The 21,369-nt window shown below is 40.3% G+C and overlaps 1 protein-coding gene across 1 annotated transcript in view; it reads left to right on the top strand.

Annotated features, from left to right (window-relative positions):
* The window catches only part of CFAP47 (cilia and flagella associated protein 47), a 635,949-nt gene that overhangs the window by 600,653 nt on the left and 13,927 nt on the right, over positions 1-21,369 (top strand). The window contains exons 61-63 of the mRNA XM_074968655.1: positions 6,498-6,669; positions 8,986-9,147; positions 18,541-18,709. Coding sequence (XP_074824756.1) covers positions 6,498-6,669; positions 8,986-9,147; positions 18,541-18,709 — 503 coding nt within the window. The remainder of the gene's footprint in view (positions 1-6,497; positions 6,670-8,985; positions 9,148-18,540; positions 18,710-21,369) is intronic.

Raw genomic sequence — 21,369 nt, 5'->3', positions numbered from 1 at the left:
ATCTTCCACGTGCTTGAATATCTTAAGTGCCTCTGGGCCAGATTTTCAAAATTTTACCCTGGGACATGGACTGTTTTTAGAAGCCTTTAGTGTAATGCTCCCATTACAACCTACATATCCATTAGATTATATCAGCTAGGCGTTAAAGTTGAATTCCTTTGGATCTGTGTGAGACTGAATAAGATTCAGGTACTTGAGGCTGAGCCTGATCTCACAATGCTTCATAAAGTGGTACTGAATCCACACTTGAAACTTCTCCCCAAGGTGGTTTCTGAATTCCATCACGATCAGTACAACTGTCTCCCATTCTTTTGCTCCACATCCCGCAAATTGTTCAGGAAAGCTGAACTGTATAAGAAGGCACTGAGTTATTACTAGAAGAGAAAAGCTGTTGCAAGCCTCCAGGGTTATTTGTGGTATTTGGGAGCTAGTCCAAGTGGAAATCAATCTCTTTTTAGAGATGTTCTAAATAGATCAGACCCTGTAATATTATGACTGAGCAGTACCAGATGTCCTGTGGACTCAATAAATTAGGGCTAAGGTAACATCTCCAGCATACTGGAGGAATGTGTCTAACTCTGAAACCTGTTAAACTGCTGCATGGAGTTCCATTCACACTTCTAACCAACAGTCATTTCTTATCTTAAGAGAGAAATCAGCAATTCTCTAATTTACGAAGGACTGCTCAGCCTTCTTCCTGGGACTTGTACCTTTGGGTCACTCTACCAAGAATGAGGATCTACTAAGATAATTCCAAAAGGAAAGGAAAGTTCTCTGAGTACATTGCTTCTCACACCTCCTCTTCTGTTTTGTCCGAGTCCTCCAAAGGCATTCTGAATTGATGGAAAGGCCTAACAATTACTTTTCTGCCAGAGAGTTCAGAATGTCTGATGACAATATATTCTCTTAAGAGTGTGGCTCTATTGAGGGAGTATACTCTGAGAACTCTAAATAGAGGAGAGTTCCTTTACCCTGTATTGATCTACAGCTCTTATAAATTAAATAAAAATGTACTGGTTCAGATATCTTGGGCCAGATCTGGCCTTTTAATCATTTGAGTTGTTAGTTCAAGATAGTGTCTCATATTGATAGATGTAACAGTTACAAAAGTGCACATTTCAATCAGACATTCTCACAAAAATTGTAAGGTTTGAGAAGTCACTCCCATACAGAACTCATCCATTTGGCATCTCTTCAGCTCCCAGGGTTTTTGCTGAAATATTAATAGATGAAGTAGCTTCTGACAGATCCAAGAGAATTCAACTTTATCCTTTTTAAAATGACATTCTAATCAAAACAAATGCAAGATAGTAAGCGGAACAAGCAATGCATTACGTAACTTTCATCTCTCCAGAATCCAGGTTTTATGATCCGTTTCAGAAAATACAACTTTTTAACATCACAAATAATTCTGTGTGCAGGATTGCAAGTAAACCCGACATAAGAAAGGAACTTTCTTTTAAAAAAACAAAGATTTCAAAACCTACATAGAACAAAATCAATTAAGATGAACTGTAAACTATATTTACGAATAATGTTTCAACAGCAATTCTATTTTTTTCTAAATTGTCACCAGACTCAGAAGCCTTAAAAATCCTTGTCCATTCAATACAAAAGCAGTACTCTGGGCAGTGATTTGTGTTTATCAAATAAGAGAAAAGATTATAGGTAGGTACTTTATTAATAAAGTCAAAAGTCACAAAATAAAGAGAAAGAGACTACTTCATTCTATTAAATTCCTAGCTATTTTAAGAACATTAGAGGTAAACAAAAAGGATGTTGTTGAATTATCAGTGGGATATGTTTTGAAAGAATTGCAATTATTAAAAACTTGTTAATAGTTACTGAAAAATGTTATTTTTTAGATTATATAAATCTTAACATAACAAAAAGACCAATTTAGTTGGCTCAGACAAAGACATTTAGTGCTTATGAGAATCCAATTCCCTTATCAGAGCTTTCTATTTCAAAATACTATATGAAATTGTGTGACGGAAAAGAAAGGAGGGGAGCAGAGAGAGAAAGGGGATGTGGAGAGAGGGTGAGGGAGAGAATGTGGGGGAAGCTACTGAAGGAGGGGACTGGGGGGAAGAGAGGAGAACTCTAAACAAGAGGCTGATAGCTGAAAGTTTTCCAAAAGATCAGCGATGGCTAGAAAAAGTGGTAGAGCTGGGAGTGAACTGAGGGAAGGATCATGGGGAGAAAAATAATCTGAAAAAAGGAGAGCAAAATTGAAAACAATGCATGGGGAACAGGAGAAACAGAAAGGGAGGAAGAAGGAGGGGGAAGACAGAAAATCCATATTTAGTCATTTTAAAAGTGATTTTCAAATGTGCTGAGAACATTGAAGCTCCTGAGCTTCCCAGGTACATTGTGCTGTCCTGTAGGCTCTGACACAAAAGACAGAACAAGCCATGCGCAAGGAGCTCTTCATCCTCTTGGCTGCATTATCCAAAATGCAGCAGTGTGAATCTGTAGGATTTGGATCCAACAGGAGTGCCACACTGGCCAAGTCCAAGAGGCAGGCCTATTAAATATTTAAAGAACTTTATTGTCCAATACCATGCTTCTTACTCAGAGCAAAGGAAGAAGCAACAGGAGCAGGGCCATATGGAGAGCTGAGCACCTTGCAATACCTCTGTTTTTAGAGGAAGAAACTGAGGCACAGAGAGGTGAAGTGGCCTTTCCAAGGTGATACAGTGCCCGAGCCAGGGATAGAAAACAGGCCAGGGCTCTGTCCACCAGACTGCCTTTCAAAACAGGGATGGATTACTTAAGCTGCATTTCATGTCGGCTGCACTGTTACAATTTGAACCAGCTAAAGTGGCAGTTGTATTAGGCAGTAAATAGAGAATAGTGGTTTTCAAAAGAAAAATAATTGTGAATGATTATAGTTAATATGACCTTTCTACACCAGGTGTAAAATTTTGACAGGTAAAAGCTGTAGAATTGCCCGCATGTGTTTGACATGGCAGTTCTCTCTCCTGATGCTTTATTCTTTTACCATTTTACTCAAAACTGGAACCTTTAAGAGCGCAAAGAACTTGGATCATGTGATTTAGTCACACAAGGTGGACACTCTTCTGGTGATGCTATACAACCTTTTTTGCCTCTAGCAGCTGCCACTTCATTTAGGCAGCATGTGTGTCACGGAACTGTCTAGAAACAAATATTAACATAGTCACGGAGGGTTTCCATAGTATGATAATATGGTCTTTAGGGTTTGCAGCTCTGATGAAAATCTAATTACATTTTTCTGTTTTGAACAGCGGTAAATTAGATTTGCAGTGCAGATTCACCACCAGCTAGGGGACTGGCATAAAGATGCTTTCAAATACTTTCATTTGGCACATATAAATACAGTGTTTTTCCTCTAGTGTTGTAAATATTAAAATATTTTAACAGAATACCTAATATGAACATAGAACAGGTTATAAAACAGTTAGCCCTGAGCAGATAAATATTTATCTATCACTTGTGAATAAAAAGACAAACATCATCTACAAATGTGGAAAGGAAAACAAATAAAAATGTTTTCAGAAACTGAAAGCAGAACGTAATAATAAATTTACCAGACACAGCATTTTCTTCCTAGCATCTGAACTGTTTGAACTATGAAACAGGCATCCTTTGTGCAGTATTGTGTGATTTGACTGCCGAAAGAAACATCTGTTCACAGTTGCAATTTTGCCTCTGTGGTAGGCTCCAAATGATATCCTGGTTTCTCTCCCCTCCTAAGTTAATTTTTATGTCTGAATCTCCATGTTTTGGCATTTGTGTAGAGGAATGACAACAAGCCTTGCACTGTCTCTCAGTCTGAGTGCATCACCTCGACACCATACTTATCAAGGGATCAGTTTGAAAGGGAACAGGAAATTATATGCATACTTTAATGTCCAAGTGTGAATTAAATGGGGAGAAGGAAAAAATGATGCCAAGAATTTTCTCATCTATAGCAAAATCTATATATGTGTTACTTGGGAGACCATATATTTATATGACAGCACATTTATAATTGAAGTATAGAGTTTGGAACTACTGTATTATAATCCTGTACAAGCATTCTGTATTTAGCATATGAAAGTTGCTGGTAACGGATGCATTGCTTAGCAACATAAAATCACTTAAGCATATATATGATAATCAAATAACAAACTGATTTATTTTGCAGGCATAGGGGAATTGTGGAATTAAAAATGCTTACTTAAAGAATAAATTTTTATTGACGTGACTACCCTTAAGAAGTTTCAGCACACTATTCTGTCTTTTGTATTTGTGATTAAATAAAACAGCAGAGATATTGAGCAGGACACATAGGTGACTGATTGACAGAAATGTATGGTGGGTTTAAACAACAGGCTGCAACTTTATTAATTACACTTTGAGGAGGGGCACTTTGTCCACTCCAGCTCTCATGAACCAGGCATATAATTGGTTACAGGGTGGGTTACAGTGCTTTTACCACCAACCAAAGAACAACTTAGAGTAGACCCTTCCCAGTGTACCCTATGGACTCAGTTCAGTTGTGAAACTTTTTTGCCACCCGCATAAGGGATGTGGAATGACAGAGGCCACAAGGATGAATGCGGGGAACCCCACTTCTCAAAGACTTCAAGCTCTTTTCTCTCATGAGCACAAAGTCCAACTGCACAATCTTGGGTCTCATTTAGCTCTGGAAGCTGGCCCTTTTAGCTTTTACTCACACTGGTCACTAGGCTTGGCAGTGATTAGCATGGACACACCCCACACCTAATGTGCCTGATACCCATCTCCTGCCTGACCCAATCCCTAATATCACAGAACCAAATGTCAGCTCCAGCATCTGACTGATGCACTCTGACTTCCCAAAGAGTTCAGGGCCATTGTATCTGATATCCCCGTGTGTTATCACCACCCCTGCCCCTCCCAAAATTATCCTGGCTACCTCACGGTTCATATTTTTCCATATACTGTCAATGCAGGCTGGCTCAATGGCCACCCGCAAAACTCGTCTTTCAAGCATCTCCGACTAAACCAATCGAGCGTGAGGCCATAAATGCATAGTCAGCTCACATCCCTCTAATCCTTAAATTTAAGCTAGTGCAACTTGCAAGACTATTTTTGTCCAGGTGAGTAATCAGGACATGTGGCTACAGCTCAGCCCTCAGAGCGTAGCAGGGGCGTGTGCTGATTCCAGCGCATACCCATGGCTGCCCTCATGTGGACCCAATGCATAATAGAATGTCCGTGGATCCAGACCCCAACCTTCTTCCCAATGTCTCCTACAATCGTAAACAACAAGGTCTGTGCAAACTTCTCGAAATCTGAACAAGAGCTGGAACAGCCCATTGGCAAACATCAATCCAAATAGTAGTAACCTTCAAACTGGAAACAAAATCCTTGGGATGAATAGAGAGCAACTGAAATGCAGACTTAATATCACACTTTTCTAACTGTGCGCCTTGGCCACATCTCTTTATCATGGCTACTGCTGTATCAAGTGAGGAATAGCAAACTGAACATAGATTAAGATCAATTTTGTTATTAATAGAGGAGCAGCAGGAGTAAGGCATGTGGTGTACTACTCTCTGTACTCGCTCTTCGTTTTTTTCAGAATCTAAGCCAGAGGCAAAAGCCACAGGTCCAGCATTGGTGAACTCCCAGAGAGACCAGGTCCCTTTTTTGGCTGCTACTTCCTCCTGAATTTTTCTTTGCTTACACATCTCTTTCCTTCATTTAGGATCTGAAAGCCAAATAAAAATCCACTCCCAATATAATTCACATCTTTTTTACTAGGATAGCCCAGAAACATGGCCCTTAATACTTCTAATTTAAGTGGATCAGCAACATACTTCCCCATTATTCAATTATTTTCCCCCTCAATAGAGCCCAGGGTACGCAGTGGATTCTCACAGAGACAGGCTGCTGTTTTTACCGGCTCTAATACTTGCTTCAGGATGTTCAGATGGTTAATCTTACATCATTGCTTCATGGCTCTTTTAATAGATTCTACAGTGGTTGAGAGAAAACAGGCTGCGAGTGACAGCTTTGCTTTTTCAGTACAGCAACTGTTTCTCTAGTTGGCAGCCAGCACTAACAGTGATGTTCCAAATGAGGGATTTTTGGATAGTACCCTAGTGGCTTTAGCAGTAAACAGCATCATGCTCTTCTAACGTACTTTTGTCTCATGAATTAGAAATACCCCTCTTGCCTGTGAAAGTGGTAACCAGAGCATTGATCATCAGAGCAGAAGTATAAGCATTAAGCTTCTCCTGAGTGATTTTCCCTTTTTTTCCTCTCTCTTTTTGTCTGAGATTCTCCACCCCACCAATGGAAAGTAGTGAAATTCCCTTTTCAACCAGAAAGCAGATGTCTCCACTTTTACATACCTATCTGTTTCTTAATTGGTATATGTCATGCCCAGTACCAAAACACATCTTTACAATTATAATCCTGTTAAAAAGAATGCTTGCATTTAGAACATTCACAAATTGATTTTCTGTGCTTGTTTCATTTAGGTTTTTCTACAACAGATGAATTTCTGTATGAAATTCAATATGAATCTAATAAAGTTAAATCTCAGCTAGAGTCTTCAGTTGCTATAAATCTGGTAAAAAAAGATCGGGATGCAGAGTCTGGGATTATAACACTGACCTTCAATATCGTATTTGCACCTAACAAACCAATGAGGTAAGTCTCTGTTCCTGAACCTCTAAAGAATCCATATCTGCTATGAGACTTACTGGCAGTAGTGGGCGCAATATATTCCTTTGTCTTTCCACTCCTGCCTATATGTCCCTCTCTCTGCTCTGCCCCTCTCTGTTTTTCTTCTAACAACAAATATTTGGGGTATACTTGCCCTTTTCCATTGTGATGCTTTGATATTAAAGCTGCCAGTGGTTCATCTTAGATGTGGTTTGGGAAGGTTCTGTGAAGTTGTTACTCTGGTTATGTGTGTATCATTGTACTAAGTAGAGTGGAGCATTGCAATGGTACAGCCCCAGCAACATCAACTAAGAACTTACACCAATATCAAAATCCAAGTCTCATGGCATCCAGAGGAGCCAGGAGAGACCACCTCTCTTGGAAAAGTGTCCCTATGTGTTTGTGTATTATTTTTTAACATTTGTTTTAGGACTGTCAAGCGATTAAAAAAATTAATCACAATTAATCACACTGTTAATTATAGAATACCATTTATTTAAATATTTTGGATGTTTTTCTACATTTTCATATACATTGATTTTAATTACAACACAGTGTACAGTGCTCACTTTATATTTATTTTTGATTACAAGTATTTGCACAGTAAAAAACAAAAGAAAGAGTATTTCAATTCACCTAATACAAGTACTGTAGTGCAATCTCTTTATCATGAAAGTTGAACTTACAAATGTAGAATTATGTATAAAAAATAACTGCATTCAAAAATAAAACAATGTAAAGCTTTAGCGCCTATATGTCCACTCAGTCGTACTTCTTGTTCAGCCAATCACTCAGACAAACAAGTTTGTTTACATTTAGGGGAGATAATGCTGCATGCTTCTTGTTTACAGTGTCACCTGAAAGTGACACTGTGGACTTTGTATTCTGTGTTGTAACTGAAATCAATATATATGAAAATGTAGAAAAACATCCAAAAATATTTAATAAATTTCAATTGGTATTCTTTTATTGTTTAACCATGTGATTAAAACTGCTATTAATCACAATTAATTTTTAAAAAAATTTTGAGTTAATCGCGTTAGTTAACTGTGATTAATTGACAGCCCTAATTTGTTTTAATTGGGGTGAATCTGGAGCCCTGTGACAAAGGGAAATCCAAGAAACCATTCGTATCTACCTGTTCCTTGGTGGCCATACCTAGTGTAGGGTGCAGGACTCTGCAGTACCCGCTCACCCCGGAATCCTGACCCCAACACTTGCTAACATACTCTATTCCATCCACAGTCCCCACAACTCACTCCTCCACTCCTCAACATGCCCCACTTGCCCCAACCCCTCAGAGTCCATAGCCCTCAACATTCCCTGCTCACCCCATAGCCCACCAACAACTCACACCCAGCCCCTCACTCCCTGACCCAGGACCTTTCTGGCCACTTATCAACACCCCCAGCTCAGTGTTCTGCTCCTGGATTAGGGTGGTTCCTCTCTATCCTAGCTGTCCAGCAGCTCCATTTGCTCCTATCACCTTTTCCCACATTCACACGGCACAGACCAAATTAGAGCAATGAGTGGCGTTGCAAACTGGTGCCTATCACGAAGGCAGGGTGGCCAGGCCAAACCTGAGTCATGCTGCAACCTCGTGTGCCAACTTGCAATGTCACTCACTCAAATTTACCCCAGTTACCCTTCCATCTGACGGAGGGGCACAAAGGCCAAATGTGAGTGAATGCCATTGTGACCCTGTGCTCCAGGTGAAATGCCGTGCTCCAGCTGGTTGGGTACCCATAATCTCGTAGGCCCTGATGGGACTGAACCATTTTCACTGTTGTAGCTAGCCACTGCAGGGAGCCTAGGTGCCTAGCTCAAGGATTTGTGAAGTCCACTGGCTGGCTAGGCACCCAAAAGTTAAGCATTGTGACACTCAGTGTTGTGACTCTGCATTTAAAGTCCCTCTGTGGATTGGGGCCCATATTCTTGTCACACGAGTGTAAATCTGGGGTAACTCCATTGCAATATATGGAGTCACACCATGTAAGTAAAAGAATCACGCCTCACAGCTGCACCAATTGTTTTGCCTCTGCATTAGGTCATTTCTTCGTAAAACTAACATACAGCAAACAAGATGGGCTGTTTAGCTGACATTCCATTCCAAAGTAAGACTGATAATATGGTATACAGCATAAAAAATTTACATTCCAATTTAGAGCCAACTGAATTTTCATTATGATACACTGCAATTTTGCAGAAACACAGGCTTACTTTGCACTTTGGACATTGATTTATTGACCTTATAGTTCATTATGCCTTCCTTGTAATGATATTTTTAACTTAATTTTGAAGGAATTCAGCAACATTGGTGATACGGTGCACTACAGGTGGTGTCTGGAAGTTTCCAATACTGTTACTTGCCACTGAGCCAGAAGTAGACGATGTCATCAATATTGAAGCAGCCGGCTTAAACAAAGAATCAGTGATTGGCTTTCGGCTTACAAGTCAGACAAGGTAATGCTCTCAAAGATAAAGCATATATCCAGGTTTTGAGGATGGGATTCATGCTCAGAAGAGAAATACATCAAACAGGATGGGTTTGGACAAGAGGAGCAGAGTGAAAGGGGTGAATCTTGTGACATCAGTCACCATCCATTACCTCCAGTGCCCCTGTATGCAAGTGATGCAGTACACAAGTGCTGTCCTGAAGGTGTGATAGTGGAAGTTGAGGCATTCTACAACCCTGGGGTAGGTTGCTGACTCTGAAAGATAATCATGTGTGGGCTTGTTCCATGAGTTAGGATTTCTCCAGGGTTTGGCCCTAAAATGCTTATGTGCATTAGAACGTATTAGGGGTAAAATTTGCACGATACACCACTAAGGCATTTACAGAATAAAGATAGAACTGTGATCAAATATCTTTACTAAGATGCAGCTGTTTTAAAAAGCTGTATTATTTCCCTCAATTTGCACTGTTTGCGTTCCTTTTGGTTTTGTTATGTAAACAGTCAATAGCCCAATTCTAATATACTTTTTAATCTGATAAAGGAAATGAACTTTGACAATGATTTTTTTCATCTACAGCAACATTTTTCATAATGGTACACATATAGTAATGTCTCCTTATTAGTCCTGCAGAAAATTATCAGTAGTCATCTGATTTTAAAGTAATTAATTTCTGTGTGTTTATTACAATTGTATAAAAGTATAGTATTAAAACACATATTAGTCCCTAATACAGCAAGAAGGTGATGTTCAACTATATGGCTCCCCTATGAATAATTTAAAGCTACTGGGAAAAAATGAGCTTGAAGCAAAAGTATGAGGCTTACCATTTAAATCAATATGTGAATGTTTTCGAGGTTGCTTTTTTCCCTTTTTAATTTGCTTTTTTATTGCATGTCTAGTAAGTGTAGTCAGTACACTGGCAGATAAGCAGATAGTTAACATATATAACAAATTTGTCATTGTAAGATCCCCAACAGAAAAAGATGTCCTTGGCGCTTATTGATTTTTTTTAAAGAGCTTATTTCCAAGAGCAGTACATCTGAGATGGACAGTTGTTCCAGCTTTTAGATGGCTGTCAGTGGTGATGATTCCTCAAGACACTGCAAAAGCCTTCTATCACAAAGCTCAAGTTATCAGCTGCAGGAGAATAGGTTGTTTTGGGAACAAAAGTGAAGCAATTGCTCTGGCAATGTTATAATCTGCTGGTAGGTGTATGATAGTAGTGAAGAGACCTAATGTTCTTGAAAAAGGTATAATAAAGTCTGAATCATTACGGTTATATAAATGAAGGTGCCATGATGCAATACAGACTTTTTCCCTGTCAGAGAAACTATAATCGTGTTTAAAATGGAAAAGGATACCCGCCTCCACACCCCCATGTTCAGTGAATGTTCCCAGTACTGTACTGCAAGCTATGTCAGAAATTGTTTTGCAAACCTCCAGCTTTGGGAGGTTTTTCCCAATACCTACCCACAAAAGAAAAAGAGGAGTTTATAATTTAGGAATAAAAAAAAAGTGTCCAACTAAAATTTAGAATATAGCGAGTTTCTTATTCAATATAAAATTAAAAAACACTCAAGAAATTTATATGCTACAGATGTCATTTAATGCTTGTATAACTCAAATGACTTAGGTTTAAAAAACATAAAATATAAGAAAAGGAATTAAAAATTTTGTTTGAAAATCTTTCAGACCTTAACAGAGGAAATCACCCAGTGACTTAATTAGAGTTTTGCCTGGATTAGGATTTGCTAGCCCCAGCCCATGAAGTAAACATTTTTAGTATCTTTTTAAAATCAAAAAGCTTCTCTTAGGACCAGATTTTGCCACCCTTACTAACATTGACTAGTACCTTACTACATAAGTAGTACCACAGTGTTCAGTGGAATTACTCATGTAGTAAAATACTACTCATCATGAGTAAGGGAATCACATTGTACGTCGAAGAAAATAGGGCTTCTGATGGAGTAAGGGACTACTCAGTATGAGGAAGGGAGGATAAATCTGGCAACCACAAGGCAATAAATTCAGAATTTAAGTGGATCTGTTCAACTTGTTCGGGCTCAAATATATACACTTCTTAAAAGATGAAAATCCCACACAATATCGCCCAAAGATAAGTGTGTATAATATGTTCAGTTCGTATTGAAGTGTGTAAGTGATTTTCCAACTGTGGAAAAGAGGTAGAGTTGAATTTAGGGTAAAACTGGGAGATAGAGCTGGCTGAAATGTCAGATTTCTGGTTCATTTTGTTTTGAATCACAACATGATGATTTTTTTTTCAAAATTTCATGACTGCTGAGTGGGCAGCCCGAGGAGGCAGCTGGCCTGGGAGTCTGGAAACCCTGGGATCCCACCCGGGGGCAGTGCACATAGTGCGGCTGCCCTGGAACAACAGACCCTGCTGTCCCTGGCCTCAGAGCAGTCCAAATGGCATTACACGCCGCCTCAGTGACTCCTGGAGCTTCAGGAGAGGTAGGGAGGCAGAGCGCCAGGGCTTTCTGCTTCAGCAGCACTTCAGGAAAGCTTCCGTCACTTTCAAGCAGCCCAGGAACCATCATTCCAATTTTCCTGATGGAAAATCCAAATTTTTCAGCAATACTGAAATTTTCTCAGAGAAAATCTTGGTTTTATAAAAAGGGCACTTTTTGACAGAATATCATTTCAGCAAAAAAATGTTCTACGAGCTCTCCTGGGAAAGGATTCCTTAATGAGCAGGAAAGTAGGACAGGACTGGATGTGGCAGAGTTAGCTATATGAATCTAATTCTCAGAGCTTTGCATGATTATAGGTTCAAGCTGCTTCTTACTTTACCTATCAGTTCACCCACCCACCCCTGTTATGCAGCGTTAATTTGTTATAAAGGAGTTTCTTGGTCACAAAGGTTAATTTCAGTTCTGCCTAAAGAATGGTACACAGGACATTTTGTCTTTATGTTTGTGTCTGTAATTTGTTTCTAATTTTAAAAACTATACATTTGTCAATGCTTTTCACACCTCTGAAGGAAAAAATGAAGCCTGTTTTACATTGCCACCTTTGAAAAAATAATTCTGACTCTAAACTGCTGTATTTTAGTAGAATTAGCAGCATGCCAGAATTATTTAATTATGTATGCTGCAAGCAAATTCATTTATTAAGTGTTCTCTCTCTCTCTCTCTCTCTCTGTGTATATATATATAAACACAAAAATGAGTTCTGGATTTTGATGTCATTCAATCTAATCATAGAATATCAGGGCTGGATAGGACCTCAGGAGGTCATCTAGTCCAACTCCCTGCTCAAAGCAGGACCAATCCCCAACTAAATCATCCCAGCCAGGGCTTTCTCAAGCCTGACCTCAAAAACAGCTAAGGAAGGAGATTCCACCACCTCCCAAGGGAACACATTCCAGTGCTTCACCACCCTCCTAGTGAAAAAGTTTTTCCTAATATCCAACCTAAACCTCCCCCACTGCAACTTGAGACCATTACTCCTTGTTCTGTCATCTGCTACCACGGAGAACAGTCTAGATCTATCCTCTTTGGAACCCCCTTTCAGGTAGTTCAAAGCAGCTATCAAATACCCCCTCATTCTTCTCTTCTGCCGACTAAACAATCCCAGTTGCCTCAGCCTCTCCTCATAAGTCATGTGTTCCTGTCCCCTAATCATTTGTTGCCTTCTGCTGGATGCTTTCCAATTTTTTCATATCCTTCTTGTAGTGTGGGGCCCAAAACTGAACACAGTGCTCCAGATGAGGTCTCACCAATGTTGAATAGAGGGGAACAATCACGCCCCTCGATCTGCTGGCAATGCCCCTATTTATACAGTCCAAAATGCCATTAGTCTTCTTGGCAACAAGGGCACACTGTTGACTCATATCCAGCTTCTCGTCCACTGTAACCCCTAGGTCCTTTTCTGCAGAACTGCTGCCGAGCCATTCGGTCCGTAGTCTGTAGCGGTGCATTGGGTTCTTCCGTTCTAAGTGCAGGATTCTTTAAAATACAGCCAGCTCTCCTGGACTCCTTTCACCCTCATGACAATTCTATGAAATTCTCCCAACAATCCAGAGATGTAATTAGAATATTTTAACTTGGTATCTCTCATGTAGTGTAGTTATAAAGGACAAATAGTGACTGAGCTCTTAATTTTTCTTGAGGCTGTAGTTGACACAGTGTAAATATTGATACTGGAACATTAAAAGCAGGGTCACCAAAAAAAGTTCCAAGCTTCAAGCTGTGTTAGTCTGGATCTGTAAAAGCAGCAGAGTCCTGTGGCACCTTATAGACTAACAGACGTACTGGAGCATGAGCTTTCGTGGGTGAATACCCACTTTGTTGGATGCATGTGACGTCCACATGCATTCGACGAAGTGGGTATTCACCCACTAAATCTCACGTTCCAATACGTCTATTACTCTATAAGGTGCCACAGGACTCTTTGCCGCTTTTACAAAAAAAGTTTATAATCATATATTTTTTAGTAATGTGGTGTTTAGCATATTTAAAATGTCAGTTCGTAAAGGAGTTGGAATGGGGGAAGTAACTCACCAGTTTGCATATCTAGCTATCCTTACAAAGAAAAATAAAAAGGAAATCTTACTTTAGCAAAGAAGGTGTGAAAAATCCCAGATCTGCTTCTATTTTCATAACATGGAGGCACCAAAGTCCTTTCCTCCCCTGACTCAGGTACTTCACCATGTAACCAGGCTTTTGTCACTCTGCTTTTAGAGTTTTAAAGATTCTATATTTCCAAGGGTGCAGGGTCATCAGTGAAGTTAAAATCTCTTTTGGTGTCTAAGGCACATGCCATAGAGTGATTGATTAAACCTAAGTTGCTTTCAGACAGGTACAAAATGTAATCGATGATAGATGATGGAGACGTTATTATTCTCTAATGTCATCATTTTCTTGAAAAGTGCCCATCATCTAACCTGTGCTTTTCAAATAAAACTTAGCTTTGTAGAATTTTATAATAGCTAATAAGGCTTCTGAGAAATGTGAATTTGGTAGTCTATTAGACCTCTGTTCAGAGTACCCATCAGTCACAATGTCATTATGAGCTTTACTTGCAGTAATTCAACAATTGTTGAAACTACACCGTAGCATTCACAAATTGCAAGCACTATTTTCCCATGGAGTTAAATGTCTTTAAATAAGTAACATAGGTTACTCTTCTCTTACTAGAAAAAAAAGAATATTTGGAGCATAACTCCTATGACTTTCCCTGAAGACTTGGGTTTTCAAACACAGCTTTCAGCCCCTGTAAATTATGAGGAGAAACCTGCTGTAAATCAAAGGGCAGCAATCAATATGGAATGCATCTCCTAAACTGAAGTGAGAAAGTGTTACCTTACTGACAGGTTTAAGGAAGACTAGTGTAAATTTCATTGATATTTTGCAAAGGCCATAATATAATGAAGACTATGTTATACATTCAGGGCTGTAAAACAGATATGGTGGGCCTAAAAAAGATTTTTATAGACATTGCAGAAGGATCTTTTGTTTCTTTGTATCTAGAACATAGATTTCTAGAATTCATTAAAACATCTAGGTTTAGCAATATCCAACATCAAGAATGATTTGAATACAAATTAGCATAAACTGCTACTTACAGAATAATCTAAGGAGTAAACCAAAAGGTGAAAATACACAATAAAAACTGGATCTCACTCTTGCTGGTACCATGGATTTATTTTCTAGTTGCTATTCCGTATTTGTTAAGAAGGGTGTTAACATTGGCTTGGTCATTAATATCCAACCTTGATTACTGTAGCCTGTGACAGTAATTATAAAACTCAAAGGCTGGAAGATACATTTACATCTCTTTGTTCATAACGGGCTCTGACCTTGCACCGAAATCTACAAGCTGTCTTCTGTCGACCTAACTGTATAGTGTAGACCAGCCCTTAGTCTCTGCTGGCCTGGGAAGTGGGAGGATGGTACTGAACCTGGGGCTCTTCTATGGTAACATGTTTCACTAATAACAGAGCTGCTGGGCAAGTCCATCTTAAAATATTTAACATAGTAGCTATGTTAAAGTTGATTATTAGTTATATTGTAGGCCTTTGAGGGAAAGGATTGTGTCTTTTCATGTCCTAAGTTAGTTGCCTGGCACAGTTTTGGGTACTATAAAATCAACAACTATTTGCTTCTTTATAACTTATTAGAAGAAAAATACTATGTTCATTACCAAGAAAATCATTCACAAACTTTCTCATGAAAGGAGAACTATTCTTCAGCAGCAGCATAATATAGCCCAACGTAAATTCTACATGGATTCCTTAACATGGAGCACGCCAGCAAATGTGGGACATTTCCACAGAGGAAGGATCCACCATAAAATATTAAGTAGCTGAATTATGAATGAGAGATTTTCTTTTTAAAAGCTAGTTATGCAAGTCAAAGTTGTTCCTGGGAATGAGAACCCATGAGTACACCGATGTTGACAACATCTCAAAGAAGAATTGTTCATAGACTGTTTCTTCAGTTTCACAAACTAAGATGTAGTCTCCTTAATCATGGCACTTATAATACTGTACTATGGGGGATAGAAGGAAGAGGAGACAATAATGATATTCCCATTCTCCAGTTGTTTAATTGTTTCCTCTTCCTTCTTTAGCTATTCATAGGTAAGCCAATTTTTATTTAGAAAAAAGCCAAAAGCTATTTTATGTTTTATCCCCCTTTCTCCCCTCTCTTCACGTGTTATTTTTTTCATGTTTGCCCCTAGGCATAGAATGCATTCCCTTTGTGGTCTGCCAGACACCACCATCGCTTCACTTAAATCCCATCTTAATGCTCTCACTTTCCCAGAGATAGTTGTGGGAGAAAAGGAATATGGGACATCAAGACTGGCATATTTGGAAGAATGGACAGGGCAGGGGCAGCCAGTGTGATAAGAGACTAGTTCAGGTAAGGGTGGGGAATGTTTATGCAGCACCTTAAAGGCTAGTTCAGGTAGGGTGGGGAATGTTTATGCAGCACCTTAAAGGCAAGGACAACAAATTTAAATTTCCTGATGGAAAAACAACATGAGAACAGCCACACTGGGTCAGACCAATGGTCCATCTAGCTCAGCATCCTGTCTTCCAACAGTGGCCAATGACAGATGCTTCAGAGGGAAAGAACAGACCAGGCAATCATCAAAAGGGAGCCAGCAAAGGTGGAAGATGCTATGAGACTGAAGGACACCAAAATGTTTACAGCCACAGTTGGGATGGACTGGAGGAGGCGATGAGGTTGTCATCGAAACCTGTATCTGGAGGAGGAGGAGATAGCAGTAATCAAGGTACAGAAGAAAGCTGTGGCTGTCATGACAGAGGAAGGGTCAGATCTTTTAAGCATTGTGGAAGAAGAAACTGCAAGATTTGGACACAAACAGGATGGAAGAAGATAAGGAGGAGCAGATGATGACCCTCCAGGTTATGAGCCTAGATGACAGGGAGGATAGTGGAGTTGTCATCAGTAACAAAAAGGAAGGAAGGAGAATTTTTGGGTGGGAAAAAGGAATCAAATTTCTACTATGTTAACACCAAGTTAATGATGAGATGTCCCTAAAGAGATGTGAGAGAGAGTCTGCAATTTGGAACTGGAGAGAGGGAAACTATTACTTATCTTTTGTACTGCCCAACCATTATCCTTGTTGAAAATCAGACAGGATTTCCACAAGAGCGTCTGTACTATCCTGAAACTTGTTAGACACCAAATCCAACAATAGCTGTAATAGAAAAAAATCTCTCATATAAAGCCCCATCACCATAGTGTCAGTGGAATAAGACTCACTCTATCCAGGCATTGTTTATTTAACAAAGTTTTTAAAATGCTGGATTTAACATATAAAACATTTGTGTACAAAAGTATGGAAGTAATTTGGGAAGGGGGGATAGGAAGGAGCAATTTTTCTCTGTCTTCCTTTCAAGGCACTTAGGATCCCTTCCCTCTTTAACAATATCTGAAGAAGGTGGGTAGTTGCTTCACAGAAAACACGGAAAGACATGATCCCTACCCTCCAGTTTGTAGGAACAGAATTGTATAATTGTACTATAAGAATGAAGGTATCAATGTATGTCTTGATTTCATTCTACCAGCCACCCCATTTTGAATAGCAGAAAGGAATGACCCTCTGGAACTGTGAGAGATTCTGTTTCCCATGCATCACAAATTAGGCCCTTTTAGTTTTTGTTTTAAGGTTTAGTTAGTAAGAGATAGGATCTTATATCGTGTCTGTGTTAAGCAGACTAGAGGAATGTTGAAGGCCTGGGCCCCAATGTGAAGTGTTTTGGTTATAAGATGTAGTAAGCTTTAATTTACAGCGTCATTTCCCTTGATATAAAATACTGCTGTTTCTATTCTTAAAGGTCTCTGTGAAAGACTGTTTGTGTGAATGAGGAATGTATGCATCTGGAAAAGATAAGGTGTGAAGGCCATTGTTATAGCCAGATGGTCAAGGAAGGAGTGAGGAGACTTAACAACATCAGAGAACCATCAACGTGCATCCATAATGAAGGAAGGGCAGATTGATGACCCTGAGGTGGAGGCTGGCACCCTGAAAGACAAGACAATTGATTAAATCAAAACCAGGACAGGATGACCCTCTCAGAGATGTTTTGGAATGTTAACATCAAAAGATACACCAATTAAGGAGGAACCGGTCACAAACTGACACAGCAAAATCCATAGACTTCAACAGAGAAAAAAGACTACAAGAACAGGGTGCTTGGCCATGGGACTTTGGGTTCATCTTGTCATACTCCAGGACCATCAGATCGCGACCAACAGAGCCCTGCTTCCCTCTGCGACCAATCTGGCTGGCCACTAGATTGATCCAGACTCTGCACTGGTAACTATAAACATCAACTGGTGTGTGTGTGTGTGATTGAAAAGCATATGCTCACTGTTGTATTCTCAATAAATGTGGCGTGCTGCCTTCTCCCCTATAAAGATCCCATGTGCTTCTTATAAGTATAACAAGTGTACACACTAAATTTTACTTATTAAACAAGGTACTCTTGTGGTCTTCATAGGGCATTGCTTTTGATAAAATGGGTTGATTGAAATCCTGCTTGCCATTCACGCAACTCCAACTGAAATCAGTGGGAGTTTTACGTAAGTCAGCCAAGCAGCTTTTGCTCCAACGTGGTAAACTATTGTTACTGGTACCTGGTAAAATGGGTTATTTTTTTATTACTAGGATGAGCTGTCTTTACATATCAGTTGTGTTTCCTTTTTCATTAAAGGGGCAACAGTCCCATTATTATTCAGTATGCATCCCATAAGCTATCGAGTATCATGACTCACAGCTGCATGGCAGCATTCATGTATATTTCCATGTCTACTGCAACAGGATACCTGCTATTTTTAAAATAGAATTGCATAATGGTCATATGTAAGAGTCACAATATACCTTTACACTCTTCTTTAGGTATCCGGAACCATTCACTGCATACTTCCTGCCAGGAAGCGACCCAGACTTCGTTGTTTTGCCTCAAGCTGGGGAACTTCTTCCACTTGACACTGTTGGAACCCGTATGACTGTTGGATTCAAGCCAAGTATGTACAGCAAGAAGCATAAAGCAACTTTAGTAATTCAGGTGAGTCCTCTAAGAGTGTGTGTTAAGAGTGGGCTTGCTGCATTATATTGATGGACCAAAGAAGTTTCTTTGTGAAGAAGTTGTTTTAAAACAAGTCTGGCTCTGTTACTAAAGTTACTACTAGGGTCGCCAAATTTCTGCCTGCAGAAAACCAAAATCCTTGGCCCCACCCCTTCTCCAAGGCCCTGCCCCACCCATTCCATCCTCCCTCCCTCATTTTCACTGGGCTGGGGCAAGGTGTTGGGGTGCGGAAGGAGATGAGGGCTCTGGCTGGGGGTCGGGCTTTGGGTGGGGCCAGGGATGAAGGGTGTGGAGTGAGGAGGGGGCTCCAGGCTGGGGCCGAAGGGTTTGGAGTGTGGGAGGGGGCTTTAGGCTGGGGCAGGGGGTGAGGGGACTCAGGGCTGGGGCGTGGGAGAGAGGTGAGGGCTCCGGCTGGGGTTGTGTGCTCTGGGATGGGGCCAGGGGTTTGTGGTTCAGAAGGGGCTCTAGGCCACGGTTGAGGGGTTTGGGGTACAGAAGGGGGCTCCGGGCTGGGGCAGCGGGTTGGGGTGCAGGAGGGGTTGCAGAGAGCAGGCTCTGGAAGGGAGTTTGGGTGTGGGAGGGGGCTCAGGGATGGGGTGTGGAAGGGGATGAGGGTTCTGGCTGAGGGTACGGGCTCTGGAGTGGGGCCAGGGATGAGGGGTGCAGCAGGGGACTCTGGGATGGAGCAGGGGGTTGAGGTGCAGCAGGAGGTTCCGGGTGCAGGCTCTGAGCGGCACTTATCTTAGGCGGCTTCTGGAAGCAGCCAGCATGTCCCTGCGCCCCCTAGGCAGAGGCTGGGCCAGGCGGCTCTACACACTGCCCGTGCCCACATGCCCCACCCGGCCAATGGAAGCTATAGAGCTGGTGTGCAAGGCAGGGTCAGTGCACGAAGCCTCTCTGGCCGCCCCTCTGCCTAGGGGCCAGACATGCCAGCTGCTTGCAGGAGCCACACAGAGCCAGGGCAGGCAGAGAGTCTGCCTTACCCCACTGCACTGCCAACTGGACTTTTAATGGCCCGGTCAACAGTGCTGACCGGCGCCACCAGGGTCCCTTTTCCACTGGGCGTTCTGACTAAAAACCAGGCACCTGGGAACCCTATAGTTACCACTGTTAGAGAAATGACAAACAAATCTAGAAAATTAACTTGTGGAAGCTTTATAAAGTGGTTTCGATTTTAGCTGCTTTGCATTTGTGCTGTCTTCGTAGTAACATTCCTAGAAGTCCATTCCGATCTAGATCCATCTACCCCAACCTCACTCAGGTGACAAATTTCTTTTCTCATGCAGTCTAACAGCACATCAAAAGGAAGAGTCATCAGAAAGAAAGTAAATGATCAAGCTAATTTTTAAACTAGGTGAAAGCATGTGCTGTCATACAAGTGTAACATGTAAATTGTAAAAAACTGAAAATGGTTGAGAACTTGAAAATTGGATGATTGAACCTGGTGATATCCTAAACAAAAAGAGGTCACAACCATGCTTCTCGCTGTCTCCATTACTTCACAATGACTCAGACCGAAGTGACAATCTCGGTATTTTATTATATAGATAGAGGGTGTGTGAGCAAGGGATAAAAAGGGCCCAAGTTTATGTATTCATATATAGGAGCAAGCATCTGAAGGTTTCTCCTATTCCCAGAAATGGTTTTGAAACTCCTTACCAAATGCTGGCACTACTAGGCTACTAAATCACAAACTAATTAAACAGTTCTATAGCTAGAAAATAAGATGCTTAAAACAAAACAAACTGAGAGGCAAATTGCTGGATAAAAAATGTATGATATATTGGCTAAGATAATTACTACAGTTCACCTTAATTTGATCTTTCTTTCTGAGACAACTTGGAAAATGTTGAATAAAAATATGAAATCCAGGAAAGGTCCTAAATCCGTTATCCTAGTTTCCTTTTACCTGATTAGAGGTTTGATTCACTCATTCCTTTCACGTAAACAGAGTGGTGAGATTTCTCTCTCTTGTTCTTTTGTAAAGAGAAAAGAATTTTGACTGAATTCTAGATTCTTTTATATTTAATAAGGTTTAAATAATGTTAATGTTATGTGATACAAAGTGACAGAGGTCAGAAAATTCAAATATAATGTCAGAACTCAATGCTTAACTCACATTTTTAGTCATTTTTGCATTTAAAAGCGCCAGGCCAAATCCATCTTTGGTTTAACTTCTTTCACTGCAGTGGAGTTACACCAGGGATGAATTTGGCTCTTAATATTAGCTTCCTAACCCACCAGTCTCCTTTCCAAAAGTTCCTTATTTGGAACCCTGATTTTATACATGATCTCCACATGATCAGTCTACTTTGTAACCAACTGTGGGGGGCATGCATGAATGGCTAATTATTACTATTCTTTGGCTAATTACTTTTTTTTTAAGTGCATTAAAGAGAGTTAAAAATGTATCTCTTACTTTTTACTTCAAAAATATGAGTGATAACTACTTTAAATAAAATTCCACAGTGATCCACTGACAATTTTAACAACCTCTAAATTTCCAAAGCAAACCCTCTAACATCTTTACATAGCTCATTAAGATCCCACTCTTTTGTACTACGATCCACACAGGTGGACTGTAACCCTTGAACCCTTGGAGCCCGGTGTAGGGGTCTGCTCACACAGATCAGGTTACA

The sequence above is a fragment of the Natator depressus genome, chromosome 1, assembly GCF_965152275.1.
Source record: "Natator depressus isolate rNatDep1 chromosome 1, rNatDep2.hap1, whole genome shotgun sequence".
NCBI classification, from domain to species: domain Eukaryota; kingdom Metazoa; phylum Chordata; order Testudines; family Cheloniidae; genus Natator; species Natator depressus.
Note: the sequence above shows the minus strand (reverse complement) of the source record. Positions and strands in the feature narration are given on the sequence as shown.